We start from the raw sequence: 24,274 nt of genomic DNA, 5'->3' as shown, positions 1-24,274 counted from the left end.
ATTAACTCTGAAAATATAATTGGCAAATTTGTATTTAGTCACGTATTGCTTAGCCTAAGATTAAATTGTTTGATGCCATCCCGACATCCCATTACTAAGAAATTAAGGATAATGCAGAATCTATATTGATGAATACCGACATTCATACCCCAAGTATAACTTAGAACCTGATTACTCCAGCTCATTACAAAACAAGAATTCTACAGTTTCATTTAGTCATGTGTTATTTTGGACTAGATGATGTTAAGTTTGTAGGTTTTGACTGACAGAAATAAGAACAAGCTTTTGAATCATTTTATTAAATGCATATCACACAATCCCATTACTGTTACAGGGAACCATTAATGCTTGCCTATTTCCTTCCAACTCTAAACCAGCAGCTTTATAGTTATTTTGTCATTTCTCATCATGGAAACATATGTGCTTTCTTGCTTGGAAAATGATCAAGGCTTTCTGGGGGAAAAACATTAGTATTTTATTCAGTAAAACATTCTGTATTTTCCTTACTAAATAAAGCCGATGATACTTAAAATAACAACATACCATAGTATAATTGTGAGCCACCTTGTGCAAGTCAGTGCAACCCTGTGCATCAGCAAAAGATCGGATTCCAAGGCAATTGGACGGGTGAAGCTGCTTCATTAGGAATTTACAGCATGCTTCTACAACCTGAGAGAGCTGAAGAAGGCAAGCTGTAGACAACAGGCACTCAATGTTATCTTCTTTTAATTCAAGGCGACCTAGTAACATTAAAAAGGAGATCACATTAGTTTGCTCTTATCATTTGTTAAATTCCCTAAAACTCAGAGGCAACAGAATTATTTACAGGTGATATGACAGAATATAAGGCTTAGCAAACATCACCCTCAGCAATAGATAACCAGCTTTTCAAAATTAGTACCTATAATGATGTAAGGGAAGGGAATCCTAATAAGATTCCTTTTTTTGTCAGTCATGATAAATTTAAAATATTCACATAATTTGTTAACTAACTGAATATAGTATTATCAGAGAAACTATATCCTACCAGGTTGCCTCAGGTAATGGCAACGATGATTTCTTTTTATTTACTTATAAGGAATTAAATAACATGAATAATAATTTCTAAAGAGCATTTGAAATCTAGTAATGGAATATAATGTTCACAGGAGGACAATCCATTAGATGAAATTCCCATTTTCATTCTAATTACCTGTATATGCATATTGAACCAGAGCCCACAATGCATTTGGCTCCACACCTTCCATCTTGATTTCTTCCTGTCTTGCTTCCCTTACGTCATTAGTGAACATTGCCGCAAAGTAGTCCGAAACAGAGGAGAGAACCAATCTGATTATATTGTGCAGGAGAAAAGGAAAGAGACAAAGAGGAAGAGAAAAAAAAACTTGGTCAACCTGATGTTTGTTAATTTATGATTCATTACTTTGCCCTTTGAAGAAACACTGTACTGAGAAAAACATTTTAAAATTGACAAACTGCTCCATGCTCTAGTTCCCCTCTATGAATAATGAAGTACTGTTACTGAAATCTACATTTGCTGCTGAAGTAAATAAATTACCCTTTCAAAGCTCAATGACTTTTAATAGCCAACACAGAAACAACCCACAAAAAACATATAAATTGGAAATGGAATATAAATACACATTATTGAAATTTAAAAAAATTGAATTGACTTCCATTTATATTATGTCAGTTACTTTTTTAAACGTGAAAGAATGACTTAACTAGTCCTTTTCAAAGTGCTTTAAAATGCTTTTACTCTTGGTGCACACATATGCATTCATTTACTAATACTAATAATAGAACTAGGCATAGTAAACACAGAGATGGTACAGAGTAATCTCTTTTGTGGGTATGTATTTGGCCTTTTGTTAACAATTCTGAGTATTTTAAGATACTGATTAAGTAAACATGTTAGTGCACAACAGACGTTTCTTTGGATTACTGAGAGTAAAACACTGAGTACATCTAACAATGCCACTCCACAAAATATGCATGAATTTTGTGAAAAATATGCATGTCTCAGTATGTGTTCACAGGACTAGGGTGAAAGAGAAAGGAAATCATGTGGAGCAGGAATATTCAACCCATAGTTCTGTTGTATGAAACCTACCGTAACTATTCATGAGGTCTGCTGGTCTCTTCCCTAAGAGACCTCCAGGAACAGCCTTGTGGTTTGGATTAATTTTTGTGCCTCAGCAGTTCACTGTTGCCTTGCTCATAGGGAATTCAAGTATAAATACACTTGCATATGTACTGAGCTATACAAGCAGCAAGCCCAAGAACCAAGCCTACTGCAAATACACTACACAGTCCATCTGCATACATTCAATGAATCTAATACTTCATGAAATGTCAGTTTATTCTGTGCTGAATCATTATATTGGCTTGTTAAGATGACAGAGGTCAGGAACCACAAAACAGAGTAAAATTAATTGAAAAGGTGAGCACCAATGCTTAGGAGTAAGGTACGTACTTAGAAGCAAGTTGCAGGTATGTACACAAAGTAATGAACTACAAAGAACTGTCTCAGTTAATTAACTGCAAAGCAATGAATTGTTAACTAATTTCAACTACTTTTTTCTTGCTGATTTTCTGACCATTGACCATTGGTCAGACCTACAGTAGGGTAATCCTTTTTTTATAGTTGCTGAGGCAACAGAATTGGGTTAAGAGCGTATGGGGAAAAGATTAATTTTATTTTAACATCTTGTATGACTGAAGTTTTGTAATGAGAAATAAAGTTTGTTCTTTTAAAGAACATACTGTTCTTGAAATACGAGAATTTTTCTGTGGCTGACTTGCTGAGAAAAATTAGAACATTCTGGCAAGGTAGCGCCCAGGCATCACTTCTAGGCATTTTAACCTCAGGTTTAATGACACCTGCAGTTGAATGAAAATACTGCCTCCTAGAGATCTGTAGAAGTTTAGTGAAATTGGAGTACATTCGTCTAAGCATCAAGGGAGAGTTTCTGCAACTGCTTTTGATGCTAGAATGAGATGACAAGATCAGATTTGTATGTACAAAATAGGGGTTCTCATTGGAAGGGAAAATGTGTAGATGGACAGATCTGAATAACCCAAGTATCTCTGCAGGTCCAATTCAGAATTCAAAAGAAAAAAAAAAGGCAAAATAAATAACTTAAAATAGTCACCTCTGGCAATACTGACTTGAATAGAGCTTGAAAAAGAAGGGTCTCTGCGATGGGAAACAGAAGGTAAAACCTAATCTTAACACAGTTTTGGGTTTGGCTTTTTTTTTTTTTTCTTTTTTTCTTCCCCCAACAGTGCAACTGGTTTAGTTAGCTGCAGCATTATTTAGAAAATGGCTGGACTGTACATATCTTAGCAATAACTGTTGAAGAAGTGCCAAATAATAACCCGAGGCTCCAGACAAACACCTTCTACCAGCTGTTTGATATCAGCAAATTTCTCCCTGTTATTTCCAGTCTTGAAGTCCTCCAAAATAAATTATTAGAAATTTAAAATGCAATCCATTTGCTATTTTTGCAAACTTGTGTTTGGATTCATGAGAAGGTATACATGCTTCACAGTGTTAAGTGATTTCCAGAGAGTGACTTGCATATGCCGAAACAAGATGTGCAGCCCAGGAGTAGATTAATACAAGTAATATGCCAAAGCATAAATTATACTGATAACAATTTTGTAATAATTTTAGCCAAGAAGCATGTTCACAATTAAAAGCCTTAGAACAGGTATCCATACTTTTCTATTAATTCAACTAATTTAGAAAAAAAGTTCTTTCAAAGAAAGAAAGGGGATTAAAAGATACAGTGACAATTCATCAAGGTGGCACTGAGCTAGCATAAAAGAAAACAAAGGCAGACTTTCAGCCAACTGGCCTTTTCTTGTCCTATGTTTTTCCCACTAGTCAATAAAAATCAATTACTACTTTACTCATGCCATTTGAAACCCACTTGTTCATTGATCTTTTAATCTCATAGCTAGTAACTGATTTTTCTTTCAACCTTTTTTTGGGTTGTCTGAAATTAAACTGCATTCCTACATACAGATTATACAACGTGAAGCAGCTAATACCTTCATATAACTGAAGAATCCACGAAGGACTTTCCCCATCCATATTTGACCTTTTTGCTACAAAAGCTCTAAAAGAGGTAAGTGACAAGTATGATTTTTCAAAAGAAAATCTGTGCAATGACTATAAAAACTACACTTATATTCACAATCTCCTTGTTAAATAGAGGCATCATGGCTCTGTTAGTATTTAACATAAAGAGAATCTCTTTGTGTTACTTATTAATCATTAAAATTAACATATTCATCCATACTAAGAGTGCACTTGGAACTACTGACGCTACAAAATACTGCCTTTCCTCAGTTTAGAAACTGAAGAAACCTATGTTTTTTGTATTCTGAGTTTGTAGTCTTTTTCCCCTAAGAGTAATATTTCTTTCATAATTGGCCCAACTAAAATGCCTACGAAATCAATATATATTGACACTAGAGAGGCCTCTTAACAGTACAAAAAAAAAACCCACACACCAAGAAAAAGCCTTAATACAGTTGGCACTGTATTGTTTGACTGTGGATGTCAAACATATTTACCTTTACTCTCCTTCTTACCTAATTACCAGCTACTGCCAAATACTCAATTCTGCATAGATAAGATTACAAGAATTGGGCTACTGAATTATATGCAGTAGCATATGCTATTATATACTATTATATGCTGCTCTTTTTCAGTGCACAGGAAAAACGTAGAGAAAAAGGAACACATGAATACCAGAATTTTTCATCTGGGAGATCGTAAGATGTCTGAACGATTAATCTCTCTGGAAAAACACTCAACAGCTATGGGCTAAATACTGACAAAATCTGGGTGTTTCAATATGTCTCCCTGCTCTTACAGGAGGTTCCAAAGCTACTGATGTCTTTAATTCCTGTGGTTTGTACTGATCCAAAAATAGAAAGATCCACCATGACGGCTTAACTTATTTTGAAGAGTTTTCTACTGAGCACCACTAAAATATGTGTAAGCACGGTGGGATGCCTGAATTAAATTGTACTTCTTGTTGGAACTGCCACAAGCTGCATCATCTAGAGAGTTTTTTAGGTCTTCAAAGCAATTATTACGTAAAACGATGTTAGCTGTCAAACCTGGCAATTTACAGATTTAGTATCTCCCAACCTGATTCACCTGGCAGAATGAAGTAAAGGTTCTTAACATCTTAAAGATAAAAGGGACACTTCCTAGGCAACTCCTTGTTTGCGGCTGTGTAACAGATGAAAATAATCCTAGGGAACTCACTAATAGCATTCACTGAAGTTGTAAGGTGATACTGAATATTTCATGCGTCCTAGTATGAAGCACCTCATACACTGGTGGCTTCAGCTAGTTACTATTCTTGATAACAAGCATGTCAGTAATAAAAAGTATGAAAGTGGTACTATCTCACACTGCTAATATATCTGTATTTATTTAAATTAAGTATGTTTAAAAGCAAGCAATACCTGAAAATAGATGCAGTATGTTTATGTTAAAGTGATTTCTAATTATAGATCTCTTCCAGGGAAATCAAACCTTTCAAAATTCGTTTGCTACTTCTGACACTGAAACGACGATTACAATAAACCCTTCAGTAAAATTTTTCAAAACAACCACACTGTTAGTAGCAATAGTACCTTTCTAACATAAAGCTATCACAGAACTGTGTTTTTATATACTTTCACTTTTTAGAAAGATATTTTGTGTTAAATTTTTATAAACATATAGCTAAAAAAAAAAAAAGGCTGCAGTGAAGGATTTACAAACTAAGGCAATACAGACTGCGAAAGAAAGGAAGTATTATTAAGCCGTATGGAAAAGAAGTACAAAGATAAATAAGCCTCAAGACAAAACGTCTGCAAACCAGGATTTGTGCTCTTCCAAACAAGTGTCCTAACCCCTAGAGTACCTAAGCTTCCATTTGCCTTCTTTCCTTTAGTCCCATGTCTTTTGTATTTCCATCTTTCAGTGTCAACAAGAAGAAAGAAAATGGCTCTGCACAGATTTTCAGGTTGCTGGTTAAAGGATGCAGAGCAGGCTTTAAATCCCCTCTGGCCCAGAATTTACACATACCTCCCTTTTCTTGTGTGAATGTTCTGATCAGCAGGTTATTAAAAAACAAACCAAACTTTTATTATGGATATAGCAGTTAGCTGAATGTAATAAATGACTTAGACATCTGAAATTGCAGTGGACACAGAAAAAGCACCTGATATGAAAAGCTTAATTAAATACATTAAATTAAATTTAATTAAAAGTCTGGCAAAATTTCTTTATGGAACTGCAGGCTAAGGGAGTGGGAATATAATGCATTTTTTCCTTGTGGAGAACTGTCCCCTTGCCTACTTGCTTCTTGATCGCCTAAATAAGTTCTTAGCTATAATTTCAGCACAGAATGAGAAGATAAACAGTCTCAGAATAATAGAGAACGCCATATTCAGAAAAATCATGACTACATGTGATACTCTTATTTGTAGTAGACTCATAGCCTGAATTCTTTGAATAGATACAAACCAAAACCCTTCAGAATTTTACAATAATGTATTATCTCTGCTTAATACTATTTCAGACACCAAACCCACTGCTCTTTTCTCTAAAAACATACATCATATACCTCAGAACATTCAAATATCATCAAAAGTAGAAACTGAGAATTAAGAAAAAAATACAGAACTATTAAAAATATCAGGTTCAAAACAGAAAATCTGAAAACTCCTCTCCATATATGAGTGTGATTAATAATAATGAAAAATGTTCTTTCTTACCAATTCTATGTGACCACATATTAAGAAAAACCCTTTTATCTTTCTTAAGAAAAAAAAAAGGGGGGGGGGGAGCTGTCCAGTGTAAGTGAACTTTCTATTTTCTTACACATCTTAGAAGGCCAAGACATTAAGCTAATATCTATTTAATTGTTCTATCTATTTGTTTGCTTATTAAGTCTTAGGATAAAATAATCACTAGTGTTCCAAAACACACTGACTGCTCCAGCCTGCAGTCAGTACTAAAGAAGTCAGAACTTGGATGCAGGCAGTAAAAAATCCTACAGATTTTTCTTCTTATAACACAGGCTACTACAAGTGCATAAAGCGAGTCTTCTTACTGAATTTCTATAAAATTCTGAACCAAATCTAAGATTTCCCTCTTCATCTTTCCTACTATGTAAAAGTTCAATTTTCAGTGAGGTACTTTGGACCTACTGAGATGAAGACTGTAGTTATTGTTATGTTTCTCTGAAAACAAAACAGTAAGGAGAAAAAACTTACTACACAAAAGTCAAAGCTTCTTTCCAAGTTGCTCCAACGTTATGAAGTGAACTAAGGACAATCATAAGCCTCCCACCTCCTGCTACAAGCACAAGGTGTGCTTCTTTGGCCTTAAGTTTCATGCATATTTAAAACACAATATACCAACTACAGCAAGATGTTTCTCTTCCTAAGAAGAGAAGACCATAGCAATTAACAGGTGGTAGCATATGCCTAATGCACTACAGAAATAGATACAGTAGCAGAAACTGGAGGAGCAAAGTCAGTTCTCTAAATAAATGAGAAACAGGTATGAACCACATTAAAGAACTTGTTAGCATGTTGTCTTTCTGTTTATCTTGTTGCAAAAAAAATCTTCCAGTCCTTACAAGATATTCACAGCTGTCCTCTGCACCCTTTCTACACTTTTTAACTATTACATAAACCATACTCCAGAACTGTATACTGCAAAGGCGCTACCTTGGCCACATAAGGAAGTAAAATTATTTCCTTATTATAATCACCATTTTTCCTGTTTACAGCACTCCAAAGCTCTTTGACTTCTAAATTACTTCAGCGGGTGCAAATCCACTAGGGGTGTGTGCATGCGCTGTTTTCATCCGATTCACTCTTTCCACAAGGACAATGCAGTTTTGCAACTAATTTGACCAAACTGAAGACCAATCTTAAGCAATTCTGTAGCCACAGGGAAAGTCAAATCATCTTGCTCAACCCTATTGTCTCTCCAAAAAGGATTCATCATCATCCACAGCTATGTGGCTATAAGTGTTTACAAAGGAATTCGGGTCACGGGTTGGGTGGAGAGCAGAACCACCCATTTTAGCAGTAACGGCAGTAAGATTTGCTTAAATCAACTTGGAAAAATCAGGGATAATCTTGACTGTTTAAAAATGAAGTTTCATACAATGAAGCCTCTGAGAGCAACAGCAGGTTATGGTGTAACTGCCTCCCTGCTCCTCAAGTCAGCTCCCATCCCCATGCTATCATTCCCTCAGTTGTGATACCTGAACAAAAGCAGAGATCTGGCTTTTTAAGAAAAATACCAAACCCAAACCAGCAGCCTCTTCCCATCTTTTTACTACTATTATAGTATTAAAATGTAGTTTCACTGTGGGGGCAGGAATGAGCAATGGAAAATAAGAATGCTTTAGGCTGCTATTTCTGTTGTAGACCTAATCTTATGAAACCATAGCTTAATTATACTTAGGTTCCTATTCGAACTATTAATACTGTGCATTAAATACTGTAACATGCTTCAGTTATTCATACTTTTGTTTCACAATCTTTGGTATTTTCCTAGCTTTTAAGTGGCATGCTGTATGATCTGTTAATTACACAGATGACAGATAGGGTAAAGTTTCATTTAATTTAGCCCTCTAATACTTTCTGTCAGTGTTCAGTAGTCTACTATCAAAGGACTCTTCTTACTATGGGAGCAAAAAACCTTTATGTGGACAGAAGACTGTCCTTATTGCCAATTGTGACTCCAACAACTTAACTGTTAATACAAAGAAAAAATGAAATTTATGAAAAAATTTTTAAGTCATTCTATGGTACAGAAACCACTACTAATACTAATATTCTGAGGGTGTATTTGGGACTTCTGGGGTTTTTATGTTGTTATGCAAATATCTTACTATACACTTGAAGACAAAAAGTAGAGCATGAAAACATCACAATTATTTTTGATGCTGTATTGCATACAACAGACAGAAGTTAACTTTTAGTTTCCAAATAACTGTTAAAAAACATAAGCATGTTTAAAGTATTCTAAATTGTTTAGGATGTTCTGATCCTTTTTAAACAAAACACAGGACACACTTTGAAGGTGCATTTGTAAACAAATATGAAGTTACTTCAAATTATAATGAACTTACCTGTGAGCTGGAATTCTGCGATCACCAGCAACTAACACCACATCACATAGCTGTTTGTGCCTAAGATAATTCTCCATCTTTTTAAAAGTTTGTTCAGCGTGGTTGAGAGCCTGAAAAAATTCATCTGAGGTACAGGGCTCCATAGTTTGACAAGATGATAAAGTATGACTGCTGTTGGAGGTTCTGCTGAGGACAATAACAGAAATCTTAGTTCAGACAATATTAAGGTGCAGCAATTCTATCTACAGATGATAAAATAAAAATCACATATGACTTTAAAAATGACATACATGATTTAATACCTATTTCCTGCTATTTTATTTCTCTTCATATTCATACTTTCTCTCTTCCTCCAAACCTAATCTAAACCCTTGTGAAAAAGGTACAATCATTTAATGTTGCACTCTTCAACTAACAGACACACAAAGATCAGTCCAGTAATCTTATCTATAGCATTGTCAGATGGTTAGGAAGAACAGCCATCAACCAATACTCTGCAAACTGAAAAAGCAATGGAAAGATGCAATAAGGAGTCAAACCTCTCCCTGCCACATATTTTAAAGTCCTACTTCACACGTATGTTAAAGTCTTGCTTCACACTTAGCCTAAGGTGGCTAGAACAAAACTCAGCATATATGGAGCTAGTGAAAGAGTGTGCGCATGCAGGGGAAAAAAACCATCACGAAACACATCAATATACTACCACTCCTACTCCATGAAGCCTTGTGTGTCTGAAATGAGATCTAGCACAGTAGAAGCCAACACAGGGGAAAAGCAAGGGTGGATGGGGAGAAAAGTTATTCCTGTCCATACACACAGCAGCTTGGGAGAAAAGAGGAACAGAGAAAAGGTAAAAGAAATGCATGGGCCTAGGACGTATAGAGGAGATTAATCCTAATTTTGTACACTGAGGGAAGCACCTTCTTTTGCTCACAGTTCTTTAACTGACTACTACTTACTTTTCCACAATGCAGGCAAGTTATAAAATACTCTGGACCTACCATAACATTTGGAAGGACATGGATTCACAAGATCTGCATCCAGACCTCTGCTTTCACAAAGATGTCATGAACTCAGGCAGCATGCTCAGGGCTAAATCCACCAAGAGACTTAGCTCAGTCCTTAGCCTACCATATTCATGTCAAGACAGAGCTCCTCAAAATCAAAGTCTAAATTTTCAGCAGAAGATGTTCTGTAAAGGTGTTTTTTGGTTTGGGTTTTTTTTTTTTTTTGTGTGGGTATTTTTTTTTTCCGCATGTGCCCAGATAGCTAAATTTGGCCAAGCAATTTGGCACTTAATTCAAACCTAAATCTAGTAATGGATCAGAAATGAGATACCTGCCTACCTACTTCCCTTGGAGGACTTTATCTTACATGTGCTCTCTGAAACTGTGGTTAGCCATTTATTTAAGCTGTGTCAGCTTCTCGCCCCCAGTCAGTCACTTGTTCTGCTCCACCACTGGCCCTCTGACAAGCTGGAATAAGTATTCTTTGTGGCCATTTTGGAAACTGAATCAAGGAACTCATATATGTGAAAAATATAACCATGTAACCATAAAAAACACTACATTGGCAAAACTAGGTGGCATTCTCACAGTGAATGAGAAAGAAGTACTCAGGGAAAGCAACTCTTAAACCAGCAACCCTGCAAAAGAAACAGAAGTGGAAAGAACAGGGTGCTGGTCAACAAGAAAATGCTTAGGAAATTCTTGTTCCCTATTACAATTTATCACATCCTCAATTGTGTTGATACAGGTTGGGGTTTTTTTTGGTTGAACCATATTTTAACCCAGATTCCTCAAACTGACCCCATTAATAATGATAAAAAAATAACATGATATCAAGGATTTGATTTACATTACAACCTCACAAAGAGTTATGCAGATAGAACTGAAGAACCAACAAAATAGTATGGAGAAGGAAAAAACTTTCTAAGCCAGCACTTTGCTGGACCACATCCTCACTAGAGCTATTGCCAGCCCCAAGACTGCACACGTGTACATTCTGCACAGAACTCTGTGGCAGTCAGCAGTCTTGTTCAATAAAGAAAAATAACTGCAGTGGTGTCTGTTTTCCACTACCCATGATAAAGCACTTATTCAGGACACAACAGAGCCAAGCTTAGTTCTTCCCCTCACCTGAAGAAGTTCAACCCTACACCTGTCCTCTAGCCAGTAACTTACAAACCACTTTCTATAAGGAAGGAAAGGGAGAAGGAAAGAAAGATTAAGCTTCAGCGGCCCATGAAGAGAACATGAAAGAGTCAGTCTAACAGTTGAGGTACTTGCAAAAAAGGAAAGATATAGCTTCAAGGGCTATTTATACCTATTACCCAATGACTGGTTATGAAAAATTCAAACCTCTCTCCTTCCCCAAACTCTTTTACAAATCTGTTTCCCAGTTCAGTTTGCCACAGCCATGACAGCTTGGGAGAATACACAAGCAAGGGAAGAACAGAGGAATAGAAGGACCTGCTTTTCTCTCTCCCAGCAGTAGTACTGAAATGCCTTCCAAAATTCTTGGCCTACATCCCTTCCACCTGAAGAGAGGAAACCTGGATATCTTACACTGACCTGTGAATCCCATGCTCAAAGCGAACACCCAGCTGCAAGGTCCTGCAGCTCGCAGTATCAAAGCAGCTCTGCTCCTTTTGGATGCGGCTCTCGACTCAAATTTATCTTTAGGTATAGTATGAATTTTGCCTCCCATAGGCTAGAGGTATTGCTACTTCTGCACACCTCACACGTACTACTAAGAAAATTTCATTAACGACTGAGGCTGTCGGTGCACGAGATAAATGTACCAAAGAACCCTTTCTGCATGTTCCTTTAAGATTAAGATTTAAGATAGTATTTTTAACACATTAAGTGGAAATATTATTAAGAGTCTTAGAACATTAGTCCGTAGGGTTTCCTTTTTGTATTCTTAAACTTCAATCACACTTTTCTTGGTCTTTCTTTTCTTTCCCTATTTATGTCAAAAAGATCCTATCTAGCACTGACTTTATTAAGTATGGTACAATTTCAGGATGACTGTAAAAATAAAAGTTACTCTAAGGACAAGGCCTTTCCCATGCTAGCTAAACATTTTACTATCCTGGTGACAAACATTCATGTACTAAAGATGCCAGCTTTCTTCAACTTCTCTGTCTAATAAAGAATTTATATGAGCATGCCTTTTGAAATCAAAATTATGTATAAGCCATGCTATAAAACCATTCATTTTTAAAGGATTTTATTTATTGAAGTAGGATGTTTGGAATAAGGAGCTCTGCCCAATATAACACTTCATTGCAAAGCAATGAAGCAATTAACTGGGCTAGTAAAGTGGGATAAATGAGTTTCAAAAGTAAAAGCATATATGGTGATGATGACCGGAGCACTGAATTCACACCTCTCCTTCTGCTGTTGTTTCAGGCTTCATTGTTGTAGCTTAAACAAAGCCACAGCACAGTTTTCAATATAAAAACAAACCAAACCATAACATATACAAGCCTTCTTTCCTCCAACTTTTACTAAACTCTCTCTCTCAAAAGAGAGGCATCGGTGTTTTTCAAATTTTATGGGGGAGAAGCACAATCAGTTCCTATTAACAGGATTTGTATTTTAATTATTTTAAAGCATTGAGATTAATTTTAAAGGAGGAGTTACAGTGGTTATTTTATAGCAATCACACATATTAATTAACAACCTACGAATTCCAATGAGTATTAACCTTGGCTATAACACAGGTTGCAAAACTTTTTTCAAGCATTTTATTGTATGCATTTTAAATTATTTTTAGGAAGGTACCTTTTAGGTTAAATGTCTGCATGCTTGTCTTTGAAATATAAAAGAAGCAATGAAGACTTCATTATGACCAAGAAAAAAAAATAAAATACACATTTCAAACTATTCATTTTGGAACAGAGACAGAGGAACAAAATCCAAAATTTGAAATTAATTTTAAAATATTTTTTCTGAAAAATTGTATAGAGTTCTGTCGGAAAAAATTATCTCTGAAAATTATGTGTAAATTCACTCATATTTAAAACTGTTCACGATCAGCTCACCTAATTTAGCTGTAACCTCATCTGTACTTCTAAAAAAGGTCAACTTCTCCACGAGATAATATGAAATCCTATGAACCTGCAAAAATGTAGTTTTACTGCAAGATAAGAGTGACATGGTTAGATCAAGGGTATGTAGTACAGATGCTGACGTTATATATAAGTACCACCTTGTCTCTTCTAACCTTTTGCAGCAAGTAACAGCTTATTTCCTTGCATTAAAAAGTCACATTTCTTTTGACAGAAGCAACATGTTGAAGTGCAGCTGGTTTCCAGAGCCTTGACTGGACAAAGGAGTCAGGCAGCATTACAACAGCATTTCTATCTGCAAAATCTTGATGGAGAAAATACCCCAAATATACTGCTACTATGTCGACTCAACAGGCTGGTTCACAGAATCAACAGATGAAGTCTGTTTTTCAAAAGATTTCTATGCCTCGTCTCCTTTTCCCACTCCATCTACCACCACAAGTCTAGCTCTTCTCCTTTCCCCTCAATTCGTTAAGGCATTGCCTCACTAGGCAAGAGACAGCAAATAATGTGACTAACAGGAAGCTGCGCTGCGCAGCCAGCTTTGCAGCAGATGAATTCTACCCTTTTTCAGCGAAGGCAATAAGCTGGGTTTCCCTCCATTAACTAGCTGCCATTTGTGAGGAGTGACGTTATCTTTGAGACTTTTGCCTACCCTCACATTAAGATAAAAACAGCCCATGTGTTTTAAAGCTACCAGGGAAATGGCAGAGGTGATGCAGAACACAACTGCATAAACTTGTTCCCTTTAGGAAACCAAACGAAAAGCAAATGCTCTATCCACACTACTGAAATTTGCAGGCAGCACTATACACCAACCCAAAAGGCTTTCATAGATACACTGAAAATGGTGCAAAATGGGAACTGGAGCACGAATAACCTGTGCATAGAATTGGCTTCTCTTTCACATATGCTTCTCTAACACAAACTGGGTGTAGATGAAAGCATTAGTACTAGTAAACACTGGCAAAACTGTAGAGATGGGAAAAAATACCTTTTTTTTCTCCTCACTACTATGTTTCCAGTGAACACCACTTTGTTTCTCAGAAAATGAAGTAACTGACATCAACATCTTAAATCTGAATTCATGCATAAAGAATATTAGCTTTATAAATGACATGTAAATAAACAGAAAATCAACAAACCAATATAGACATCTCAATGTATACAGATATTAAAAAAAGTAAGTATAATGACATTTCAAAGAAGAAAAATAGTAAAAATCCTAGTTTTATTCACACCTCAAAAAGGTTCAAAATAAAGTTCAAAATAATAAAAGAGGTTTAGAGATAAGCGATGAAAATCATTAAGTGTGTGCAGGAAAATGGGTGTGACTGCCTTGCGTTTACAGAAGACAATAAAAGGAAGAAAAATAATGCATAGTACCTCTGACTATAAATTACATGCTCCTGTTTACATTCTTGTAATGCAAACCCAAGAATAACGTCAATGAAATCAAAAGCCAGTGTTTGACTGATCAAAGCGGAACTCTGCAATCATAAATGAAGCGTATAGAATTTACTCTAGCAAATCACCAATAAGTTTCACCAGTAAGTTTTGCTACTGTTCAAAACCAGCAAAGGGATTTATTCTCTTACTAGAACAGACAAATCTCCAGTATCTGGACTTCCTAACTAAAAAAAAAAAAAAAAAAAAAAAAAAGAAAAGAAAAGAAAAGAAAAGAAAAAGAAATCCTATGCAGCCAAAAGGTAAGTTAATTGTCTACTTTGAGACAGGACACCACATTCACTATACTGCATAACAAACCCATGATCTCAAGGTATTTTTTTGGTAATAATATAATTAGAAGATCTGTTGCAATTTCAAGTCATCTTTAGGCTAGGGCAGTCAATTGTTTAGATCATACACATTAGAGATGATGGAGTATGTCTCCCCTTGGACAAATTAGGATACATATTAAGATACAGCTTTTGCATTTTTAAACACATCTTAATTTTGCAACTTTCTTGCTGCATTAAGATGGCTTCTTGCATTGCAGTTTTTACAAACAATGTTTTGAAATAGTTTTAAAAATATTTTTCAACAATTTGGTTGTTTACACTGCTGTCTTCAAGCTAGCTGACATTTTATTGCACACAGAGACCAGAACACAACTTACTGAAATAATAATATGCCAGCTTTTATGCCAGCTTCCATGATTTTATATTATACTTTGTAAGGAGTAAAATATTTCCTTCTTCAAAGTTAGTAAGACAAGAACCTCAGCTGCAGAGAATGGAGTTTGTTGAAAAGAAGGATGCTGAAAGGATTCTTGGAAAAAGCAAGCAATAGTAAAAATCAGGACACTCTTCCAAAAGCTGGGAAGAGCATAAATAAAAGGAGGAAGCCATAGACGGTAACAACAAAGACTGCTAAAAATCCATAGTGTATCATAATTCAAGATAAGAAAAGACAATGGAAAGAGGACAAAAGTGAAGTGAAGAGACTGAAGAGCACAGTAAGGCTACACATGCATGTGAACTTGGGGTCTAGTGATTTACTCTATGCTAGAGAAAAGAATTATAGCAATAGTCAGAACTACAGTCTTGCACTCAAAAGGCACAGGTTCAAGCAAACACAAATATATCTGCATTAACCTTAATCTAACTAGCATGAGTAACAACGGACATGAGAAGCTGGCGCGCAGACTCCAGTGTTACCTATGCTAGCCCAACAAAGACACGTATACACAGCCTGCTAAGCCAATACTAGTGCATCTTCACTTGTTTCTAGTTTTGCTAAGAAATAATGTAGGCATGTTTCATTGCAGCTAGACCTTTGATTATAGCACTGACATTTCCTGTCTTACTTCTAAGAGATGCCTTGGATTTGGTGCAATGAATTCGCATACCCACACAAACGTCACCAGTAACATGCATTCTGTCTGGAAAACAACTACTTAGACTACCTCATGATACATCTACATCGCAGTGTGATCAAGAAGTGCAGTAGTACAAAACCATACCTGACAGAGCTTTAATGTAGTCAAAGCATGTGACAATCACTGATCATCACATGATCAAAAATATGATCATCTTGGATGGAAGACCATTTCATCCAAATAAATAGCTGGAATTCTCTGTGGCTTTGCGAAGTCAATGCTGAAGCCTCGTTACCTTATCTTCATTACAACATCTACTGTTCAAGCTTACTAGATTAAATCTGCCTCATATATGCTATATAACTGTGCTGCACTAACCCTTTTCAAATGTGCATAGACATAACCCAAGTGAAGATGTAATAAGCACAGAGGAAAATGAAATAATTTTAGCAGTAGCATGGAAGAAAAGAAGTGAGAAGGCTAGAGATTCTCCCCTGTAAAACAACTTGTCTTTCAATAACAAAGTTTCTTATTTTTGTCTAATTCATGCATATATCTAGCAAAAAAATGCTCTTTTTATAGTTTTTCAGTTAAGTTCAAGTATCATACTACTATCATGCCACAATTAGGGAATCTATCAACTGTCCTTACTTGACAGTTTGCATTATTTTGTGACAGGAGATACACAGAAATACACAGCACAACTGGGGGTCCTAACGAACTTACAGCCTCAAAGGTCAGTAAGACTGAGCTGAAAGAAAAGACTTATCAAAGGTTTCTGTAGACTGAAAACTGTTGAGGGGTGGGGGGAGACTTAGATTGGAAGTTACAACATCCTAACTCCAAGACTGTTCATACAGAGCAATACTGCAGAGTAACTACCACCCAGTACATTCAGACCTTGTCTTAAAATCAATTACAGACATCTTACTAAACTGTTCAAGGTTAGGACACAACTGATGAGTTCTGAAATATTGCTTGTATTTAATGTTCAAATATAAATGTACATTTTATATTATATTTGAATTCATTTCCATACTTAAATCTACAGTAAACTAATTCCAATATTTTAATGTATGCCTGGGTGAAACGAACCAGATACGATACTCTGCATACTAGGTATGCTCTAGGTATTTTTAGCTTGATATCCACTGTGCCTTCAAGGTCTGTAGACTGCTGCTAAGGCACCCACAGAAAGTTAAGAAAAAGAAATCTATTGCTAATAGGCTTAAATTTGCTACACAACAGTCTGCACAGCTGTTGGAAAATTTTAAAAAGTGTACAAATCCAAAATGATGACCATCACCTCAGGAATGTAGGAGAGTTAACAAACAGCAGCAATAGAGGAAATCTAGGAGACGAAAACCAGCAAAAGAATTCAAGCCTGACTGGCCCAGTAAACAATCATTCACGCTAAAGCTGGTTACAAACAACACATAGGAGTATGTGAACAGCATTATAGCAGACTAGCTCTGATCCCTGAATCCGGATATCTGTTTGCATCTCAGATGCAGCCTTTGTCAAAGATCTGGTACTAAACTTGGAATTTGCTTATTCCGTATGCCACCAAGCTCTATACTAATAACAAATGAATTCTACAGTGGCTCTCCTCTACATGAATCACGTAATGATCTAAAGCTTTCATAATGACAAAGACCTGATCTTAATGCTTTTCTACCTGTGCTATATGACATGGCAAAGAGGAAGGATGATTGATACACACAAAGCAGTAGAGCTGCTTCTGTCACTTCATGCTTTTAGGGCTTTTAACTGGGCAATAAGTTAGAGGAGTGAAGAAGTAAGGTAACTCCATAGCTTCTACAAAAGTTTAAAAAAAGGATTTTTTCATACACGCAATTTGTTTTTAATGGAGGTAACAGGATTTTCATAGGGGAAAAGCACCCTTTGAAAACTACATAGATGAAAGTGTTGGTTTTTTTTTTTCCTCAAGTCAATAGATAAGAAGCTATATTTTAGACTAATAAAAAAGACCATTTAATTAAGTTCTTAACATCAGAAAAATTCCAGCTGTTAGGCAGACTTATAAGCTGTTGGGCAGACTACATACATTCTTAACAAAGCGAGTGAACAAAACATGGTTTAAGTACAGTCTCCCCATGAGACCAGAGATACAGATAACAATACAAAGCAAGTTCTTACATTACCATTAGTTACATATTAAATTGTACCAATGCTGAACTCAAAATTTATCTAAAATATTTATTTTAAAGCATGAAAGTAAAACACTAGCAAGAATTACAAGACAATAAAGGAATTACAAATAACTCTAGATGCTACAGATTATTAAGCACATAATTAAAAAGATACTTCAAATTTACTAAGTTCAAATCCTACGTGCATTGCCTGTAGTATACAACTCCACCTGCAAAAAACCCAAAAAACACAACACACCCACCCAAAAAACCCCCAATGCTATATAGACTTCTCACACCCCCTAAATAAGTATCTGCACTTCTCCAATTCTACAAAGTAACAAATTAGTTTTTTCATATGTAAGTAGTTCTCCTACAATTAAGGACAAATATGTAGTAATTTCAATCTACACATTTATCTCTTAAAATTACATGTTTTTTCTACACAGATTGCCTTGCTATGGTGAGAATATCCTATTTGGGGTAATACTGTACATAAAAATTTCACATCACGAGTAGATGTTGCTGAAATGGAAGGTGATGTTACACCTATATCATATATATTATCCAGTGACACAGGTATTTAAAAATTCATACCTGAAAATCACTTAAAATAGGACCTCTTCAGAGATATGTTATTTATAGCTATATAGTTGTTGCAGCACAGTAAGACTGCTGTTTCGAAGCATCAGTATGCAGGATTTCCTTTCCCTGTAATTCTAGTACTTTTGCCATTCAGTGATAAAAGCAAATAGACTGTGTTGACTCCTGAGCATTTTTACCCTCCCTCCTTTCCTTGAATCTTTAAAGGTTATATAAACCGTATATAGTCAGTGTTTATATTATAGACTACCTTGCCCTTGCACTAAATGGATTCTTCTCCTAGGGAATGCAAAACACTAAACCTGCTATAACTAGATTGACCTGTCCTTAATAGGCTTTATTAAATAGCGTACCCTTTCAAACAGCCATACTTTCTGAAATGCCTTATCATCGTAAAGTTATCTTAAAAGCGAGAAAGCAAACATGATAAAATTTACTTGAAATGGTAAGCTAACTATTATGCACTACGTGCACTATAAAACAGGAAAAATACTTTTAGTAAAGAATGGCTGACTTAAGCAGTAAAAGGAAATAAAAGAATTAAACTGATACTTAACTTGCCTAATTTACAACAACTGGTAAACACCTGTCATTTAAGACATGTCATAACAAATTTTACAGTTTCGTCTTTAGTAAAGATATGTAAGAGAAGAATGCCAAAACATCTTTATAGACACAATAAAACCATTTTTTCTTTTTAAGCTAGATACACAGTTTAAGACACCTGGGCAGATAACTGCAATCACTTTAAAGCACAAATTGGTTGGCTTTCAATAGATGAAATTTTTTTTCCTTCAAGTTGCACATGCACAAGAAAAAAAAAATATCTGTTTCATAGTCTAAGTATTTTTTACAGTTTCATCTCCCTCATTTATAGAAACATGTGGAAACATCAGGTAAGAGTCACAAGAAGCTTACATTTTCATAGTTTTCTCCTAACAGGCATGGGACTAATTCTCAGCATAACTAAACAATCAGCGTCACTTCAAAATAATTTAGAAAGCATCCTGTAACATTACCACGTAATGCACAATACCTTGTTCATAGCAGCATGTACTTGGTATACTATTTAAAACACAAGTGAGTGCATCCACATTTGCACTTTATTTATTCACATTGACTAAAGCTGCCTTTTAAAAAGGTCCTAGTAAACACACAGAACCCTGATTATAAATCATTTTCTGTTTCTGATGCACAGCAGCTGCTAGGTTTCTGAAGCATTTTAATCTAGAATAAAGGCTAGCCTATATATGCACGTTATCTGTAAACATTAAATGAAAACACATTTCTCACAATAGGAAAGTAATAATTAACCTGCACGAACTGCTGTCCGATTCATTTTCTTCTTCACTTGCTCTATCATCTGTTTCTTGTCTGTCAAGCCAACGTGCACCTCCACAGTCTTCTGCTGAGAATTCAAATGTAGGGATTTCTGAGGTGGATGCCATTGGCCAAGCAGGTGAATTCTGGAAATCCTGTTGGCTGGACCTTCTGTAACCAACTGATGTTAAAGGTAGGTTACCCGAATCTAAAAACTTTGTGCCACCAGTTGTTACATTTTGTCCTCTATTCCAGAAGCCTCCCTGGTGGTTTTCAATTGCGGAGTTAGGGGCTGATGCCTGATGACCAAACCACCTCCATCTGATTTTTAAAATCTGCTTCACGTCAAACTCTTTACGAGAACCAGACATCCTTAGTGAAAGCCAGTGATCGTCTAGGCAACAGGGTAAGAAGCAGCACACATAAAAGAAGATTTGTGCACCCAACCAAGACAAGAGAAACACATGCTCTGCCTGTCTGTGGCAAGCAGATTTTCTACAGAAGGAGGAGAGAAAGCATTGCATTCATATAAAAAAGGCTTCTTTAACGGTATGTCATTTGAATATAAACAAAAGGCAATAGACGGTGAAAAATCCTGAGATAAAAAGAGGAGGATAAAACAATCACCTCAATCAGGAAAAATGCTAATCAGTTTACCCTAAAAGCTCCAAGGCTGTTTCTGTTGCTCTCCTCTGACCATTAGCTTTCAAAAACACCAAACAGTATTCATTAAAGCCCTTTCAAGAGCTGAATACCACCCCCTTTTCTTAAACCACAAATGACAGAGAATGTAATTCCTGTACTGCATCTTAGAATCTCTACTTCTTATTCTGTTAACTCTTGCTACTACAGAGGGGAAAAAAAAAAAACCAACCCACAAAAAGCAAATTAAATTCTTCCTGCACTGCTACAGAATAAATTTACAGAACAGACTTAAAACCAATCCAAAGATAACTGATTATGCTGGGGAGAAACTGAACTGTAAACAATTTTTTCCATTACAGGACATGCACTAACTTAAAAAGGACAAGAACAGCCTGGAAGGCTCAAGGGACTAGTACTGGGTTATAGAGTCTTTCATCTTGATGTGCTTTGATTCAAATCTAGGTCTGCAGTAACTGAAAATTTCTACCTGAAATGAGCTAATGGTTTCCATTCACTTACACATCACTAAAAGCAAAAGCAAGAAAGAGCTAACTGGTCACTATCCAAGACACCAGACACACCCCCTGCAAAACAGACAACAAAAGACAACAGCTCAAAAGGTTTCTTTCTGACCATAGACAATCAGCTGTTCCAGATCAGGATAAAAGCACTGTGATGGAACAGTGAAAAAGAGATGCATACTTTTGAGACAGAATTCCCTCTAGATAGGTAATTTATGTAATGTATTAAAATATCCAACAAAAGTTTTTACTTGAATGAGGAAGAGAAAGCCAAAAGGACAAAATACACAATGACCAATTTACGTCTCCTATGAAAACCAGCCTATTTCCTCTATGACATATGGAGCCAGTTAGGTATAAAATGCTGAGACTCATTCCAATCACATGCAAATAGTAATAACAATTTTAGAACAACAGAGGCGCACTGGATTTTATCAGTCCTTCATAAACAGATCTAGTTTTCAGTCTTCACAGTTCAGTTAGTCTGTTCAACTCTCCAGGATACATATCCAACAAATTTATAAGAAATGCTTCTTTTCTACCTACAGTTTTCATCAAAAGTGAAAGTCACTGTCCCTCAGATGAACATTATGAGCTACAAAAGATGGGATCTTGTAATCACGATACCTGCAGTGTTCTTTAAAAGAGGTTATATGCAGAGTCCATACGAAAAGTTAAACAGTGCCCAATTTCACCACCCAAAACACAAACGTTCTGTTTCATACTCAATGCCTGGAGTAAATCGTGCTATTTTCTTGGGAACCACAATGCTGAAAGTGCTAGTTTTAACCTGGAAAGCTCACCCATCATTGCTCAGAACACAGTTATTTATAAAAGTGCTTCTCACAAATGCTAGCAAAGCTCATTTCTATAGAAACAGCATTCCAGCTGTTCTCTACAAAGAGATGCTGCATTTCAGAATGTGTACCTTGCCAGCATCCTGGCCTACCAGAAGCTATATACCAAGGCCTTTGCAGCATGTCCAAAAAACAGTTGGAAGATACTTGGAAGGTGAGATGATTAAGTAGGTAAATACACAAAGTTGTTACCATCTTTGCTGGGGATTTCATTTAAACACAGACAAACAGCGAAATATTTAAGAAGGATAATGATTTAATATATCAGCATAAAAATTGTACAGATGTTTAACCAAAATGATATGACATGCAGACGCTACTCATCTTGTACACATACAGCTAATTGTTAAAAGCTTAACTGCAGTGTTCAAACACCATTATTTGTGTAACTGCAAGTTGGGTGAAACTACAGTACAGCTTAAGAAGTAATTACAAAATGGCATCTTTTTATTTATCCTCTCCTTATATTTTGTGTTGGTGTCAGGTGTTCATCACGGGTAGAGAAGCAGGACAAGCAAGTGGTGTATTTGTTAACATTAATCATAGCAGCATTATTTTAATTACTCATTAATGACATAACTATGAAAAGTAAGCTTTAAATACCTTTATTTCTGCTGGTATGGTAAATCCATTATACATAAGGACTGACCTGGATTCTCCTTCTTGTATAAGAGACTCATTTAAAATTCAAACTGTCCCAGTACAAGCCTACTAAGACAATGGCAGATTTGCTGATTCTACTGCTTCTTCAGCACCTTCTCATGACTTACTGGGAAATACAGCCTAATTACTGCTTTTCTTCGGCTGTGAAGCTATGGGTTCAAACAGAGATTAGAAAACAAGATGTGCTGTAGTTTTAAGAGACCAAAACATAAAACTGTTTTCTATTTTCTTTCATTTTTCTAGATTATACAAACTCTCACTCCTCTATACCAAATTACAGTTCTAAGACAGACTGCATAAATATCTAAAATGTTTCTCTGTTTCATACAAATTAGATACAAGTTTGTATTACAAACGACAAGATGAGACAAGTGCCACTTAATTCTTCAGTTTAAATTGATAACATTGCTCAGAAATAATTGAGGGCCTCTTCTTGTGCTGGACAACCTTTATTACTATGAATAATGTGGTAACTCCCAGCAGGGGACCTGATAAAAACTAGGAGACTTTTGAGGAGATCTGAAACGATGAACTGTTAGGACTTCCACTTACTAGGACCACCCAAACCTCATCTTTGACATCTCATCTAGTGATTGGTGCTCACAAATCCAAATGCGCACCGCTAGTCTATGGCCTCCCATCATATGCCTTTATAATGCACTAACACATTACCGAGAAACCTGCTACAAAGGTAAGCTGAATAGTACCATCTTAGTCAAACACAGTATACACAGACTTTGCAAGGATTCTGAAATATTTTTTCATTTACTCAGGCAAAAGTTTTCATTTAATGAAAAAACAAGAGTGCTTACACCCATGTTTTCTGAGCTTTGTCACTGTTGCAATGGAATAACCATTTTCTGTTTTGTGGTGAATCATAACAACGTTTTAAATACAGGTACACTGTCCTCTTTGGGAACATCATTCTGTTCACATTAATGAGGTTGTGTAAGCTGACTGTGAAGACAATTTTGAGAACTGATTTCGACTGATCAGATTGATATTCCTAAAAGTGGAGCACCTGAGCATTTAAGTACATGACTTCTCTCACATGAGCAGCTCCACAAAGTACTAAATTCCTGCAGTTAGCAGTGGGGGACAGTTTCCCAGATTCTCCCTTGTGAACAAACAGAAAACATTTAAATGCATACTGAATGTTAAATCTGCAATTGTGCAAACAGGTAACACCAAGAACATAGCATTACAGCTTTATAAATTGCTCTTTTCAAGATCTTCAGAACAGTTTATCTCCATAGAGATACAATTTTTTTTCTTCTACTAGCCAAAAACTTTACTACACTGACATTCTTTGATAAAATGAGTATGTTTACTCATACAAGTGTTAAAGGAAGATTGCAAGCTAGCATAACTAGTTAAAATTTAGACAACATTTTTACTCCTAAGATACTTCTACTGCATATTTTGAGGTAAGATACACTCTAA

At 35.8% G+C, this 24,274-nt stretch overlaps 1 protein-coding gene across 7 annotated transcripts in view; it reads right to left on the bottom strand.

The window, feature by feature from the left end:
* KLHL5 (kelch like family member 5) overlaps positions 1 to 24,274 on the bottom strand; it is a 60,483-nt gene that overhangs the window by 23,513 nt on the left and 12,696 nt on the right. Inside the window, exons 1-5 of one of the 7 annotated variants that reach the window (XM_075499937.1) lie at positions 18,820 to 18,837; positions 13,222 to 13,316; positions 9,171 to 9,353; positions 1,193 to 1,329; positions 544 to 740 (exon numbers count right to left, since the gene is read on the bottom strand). In XM_075499937.1, coding sequence (XP_075356052.1) covers positions 544 to 740; positions 1,193 to 1,329; positions 9,171 to 9,313 — 477 coding nt within the window. In that variant the 5' untranslated portion in view covers positions 9,314 to 9,353; positions 13,222 to 13,316; positions 18,820 to 18,837. Of the gene's footprint in view, positions 1 to 543; positions 741 to 1,192; positions 1,330 to 9,170; positions 9,357 to 13,221; positions 13,317 to 18,819; positions 18,838 to 20,139; positions 20,532 to 24,274 lie in introns of those variants that run through there. The other 6 variants (XM_075499938.1, XM_075499934.1, XM_075499935.1 and 3 more) reach the window with 6 other exon arrangements.

Source organism: Mycteria americana, chromosome 4 (assembly GCF_035582795.1).
Source record: "Mycteria americana isolate JAX WOST 10 ecotype Jacksonville Zoo and Gardens chromosome 4, USCA_MyAme_1.0, whole genome shotgun sequence".
In the NCBI taxonomy this organism is placed as follows: domain Eukaryota; kingdom Metazoa; phylum Chordata; class Aves; order Ciconiiformes; family Ciconiidae; genus Mycteria; species Mycteria americana.
This window is presented reverse-complemented; position numbering and strand designations above follow the sequence as displayed.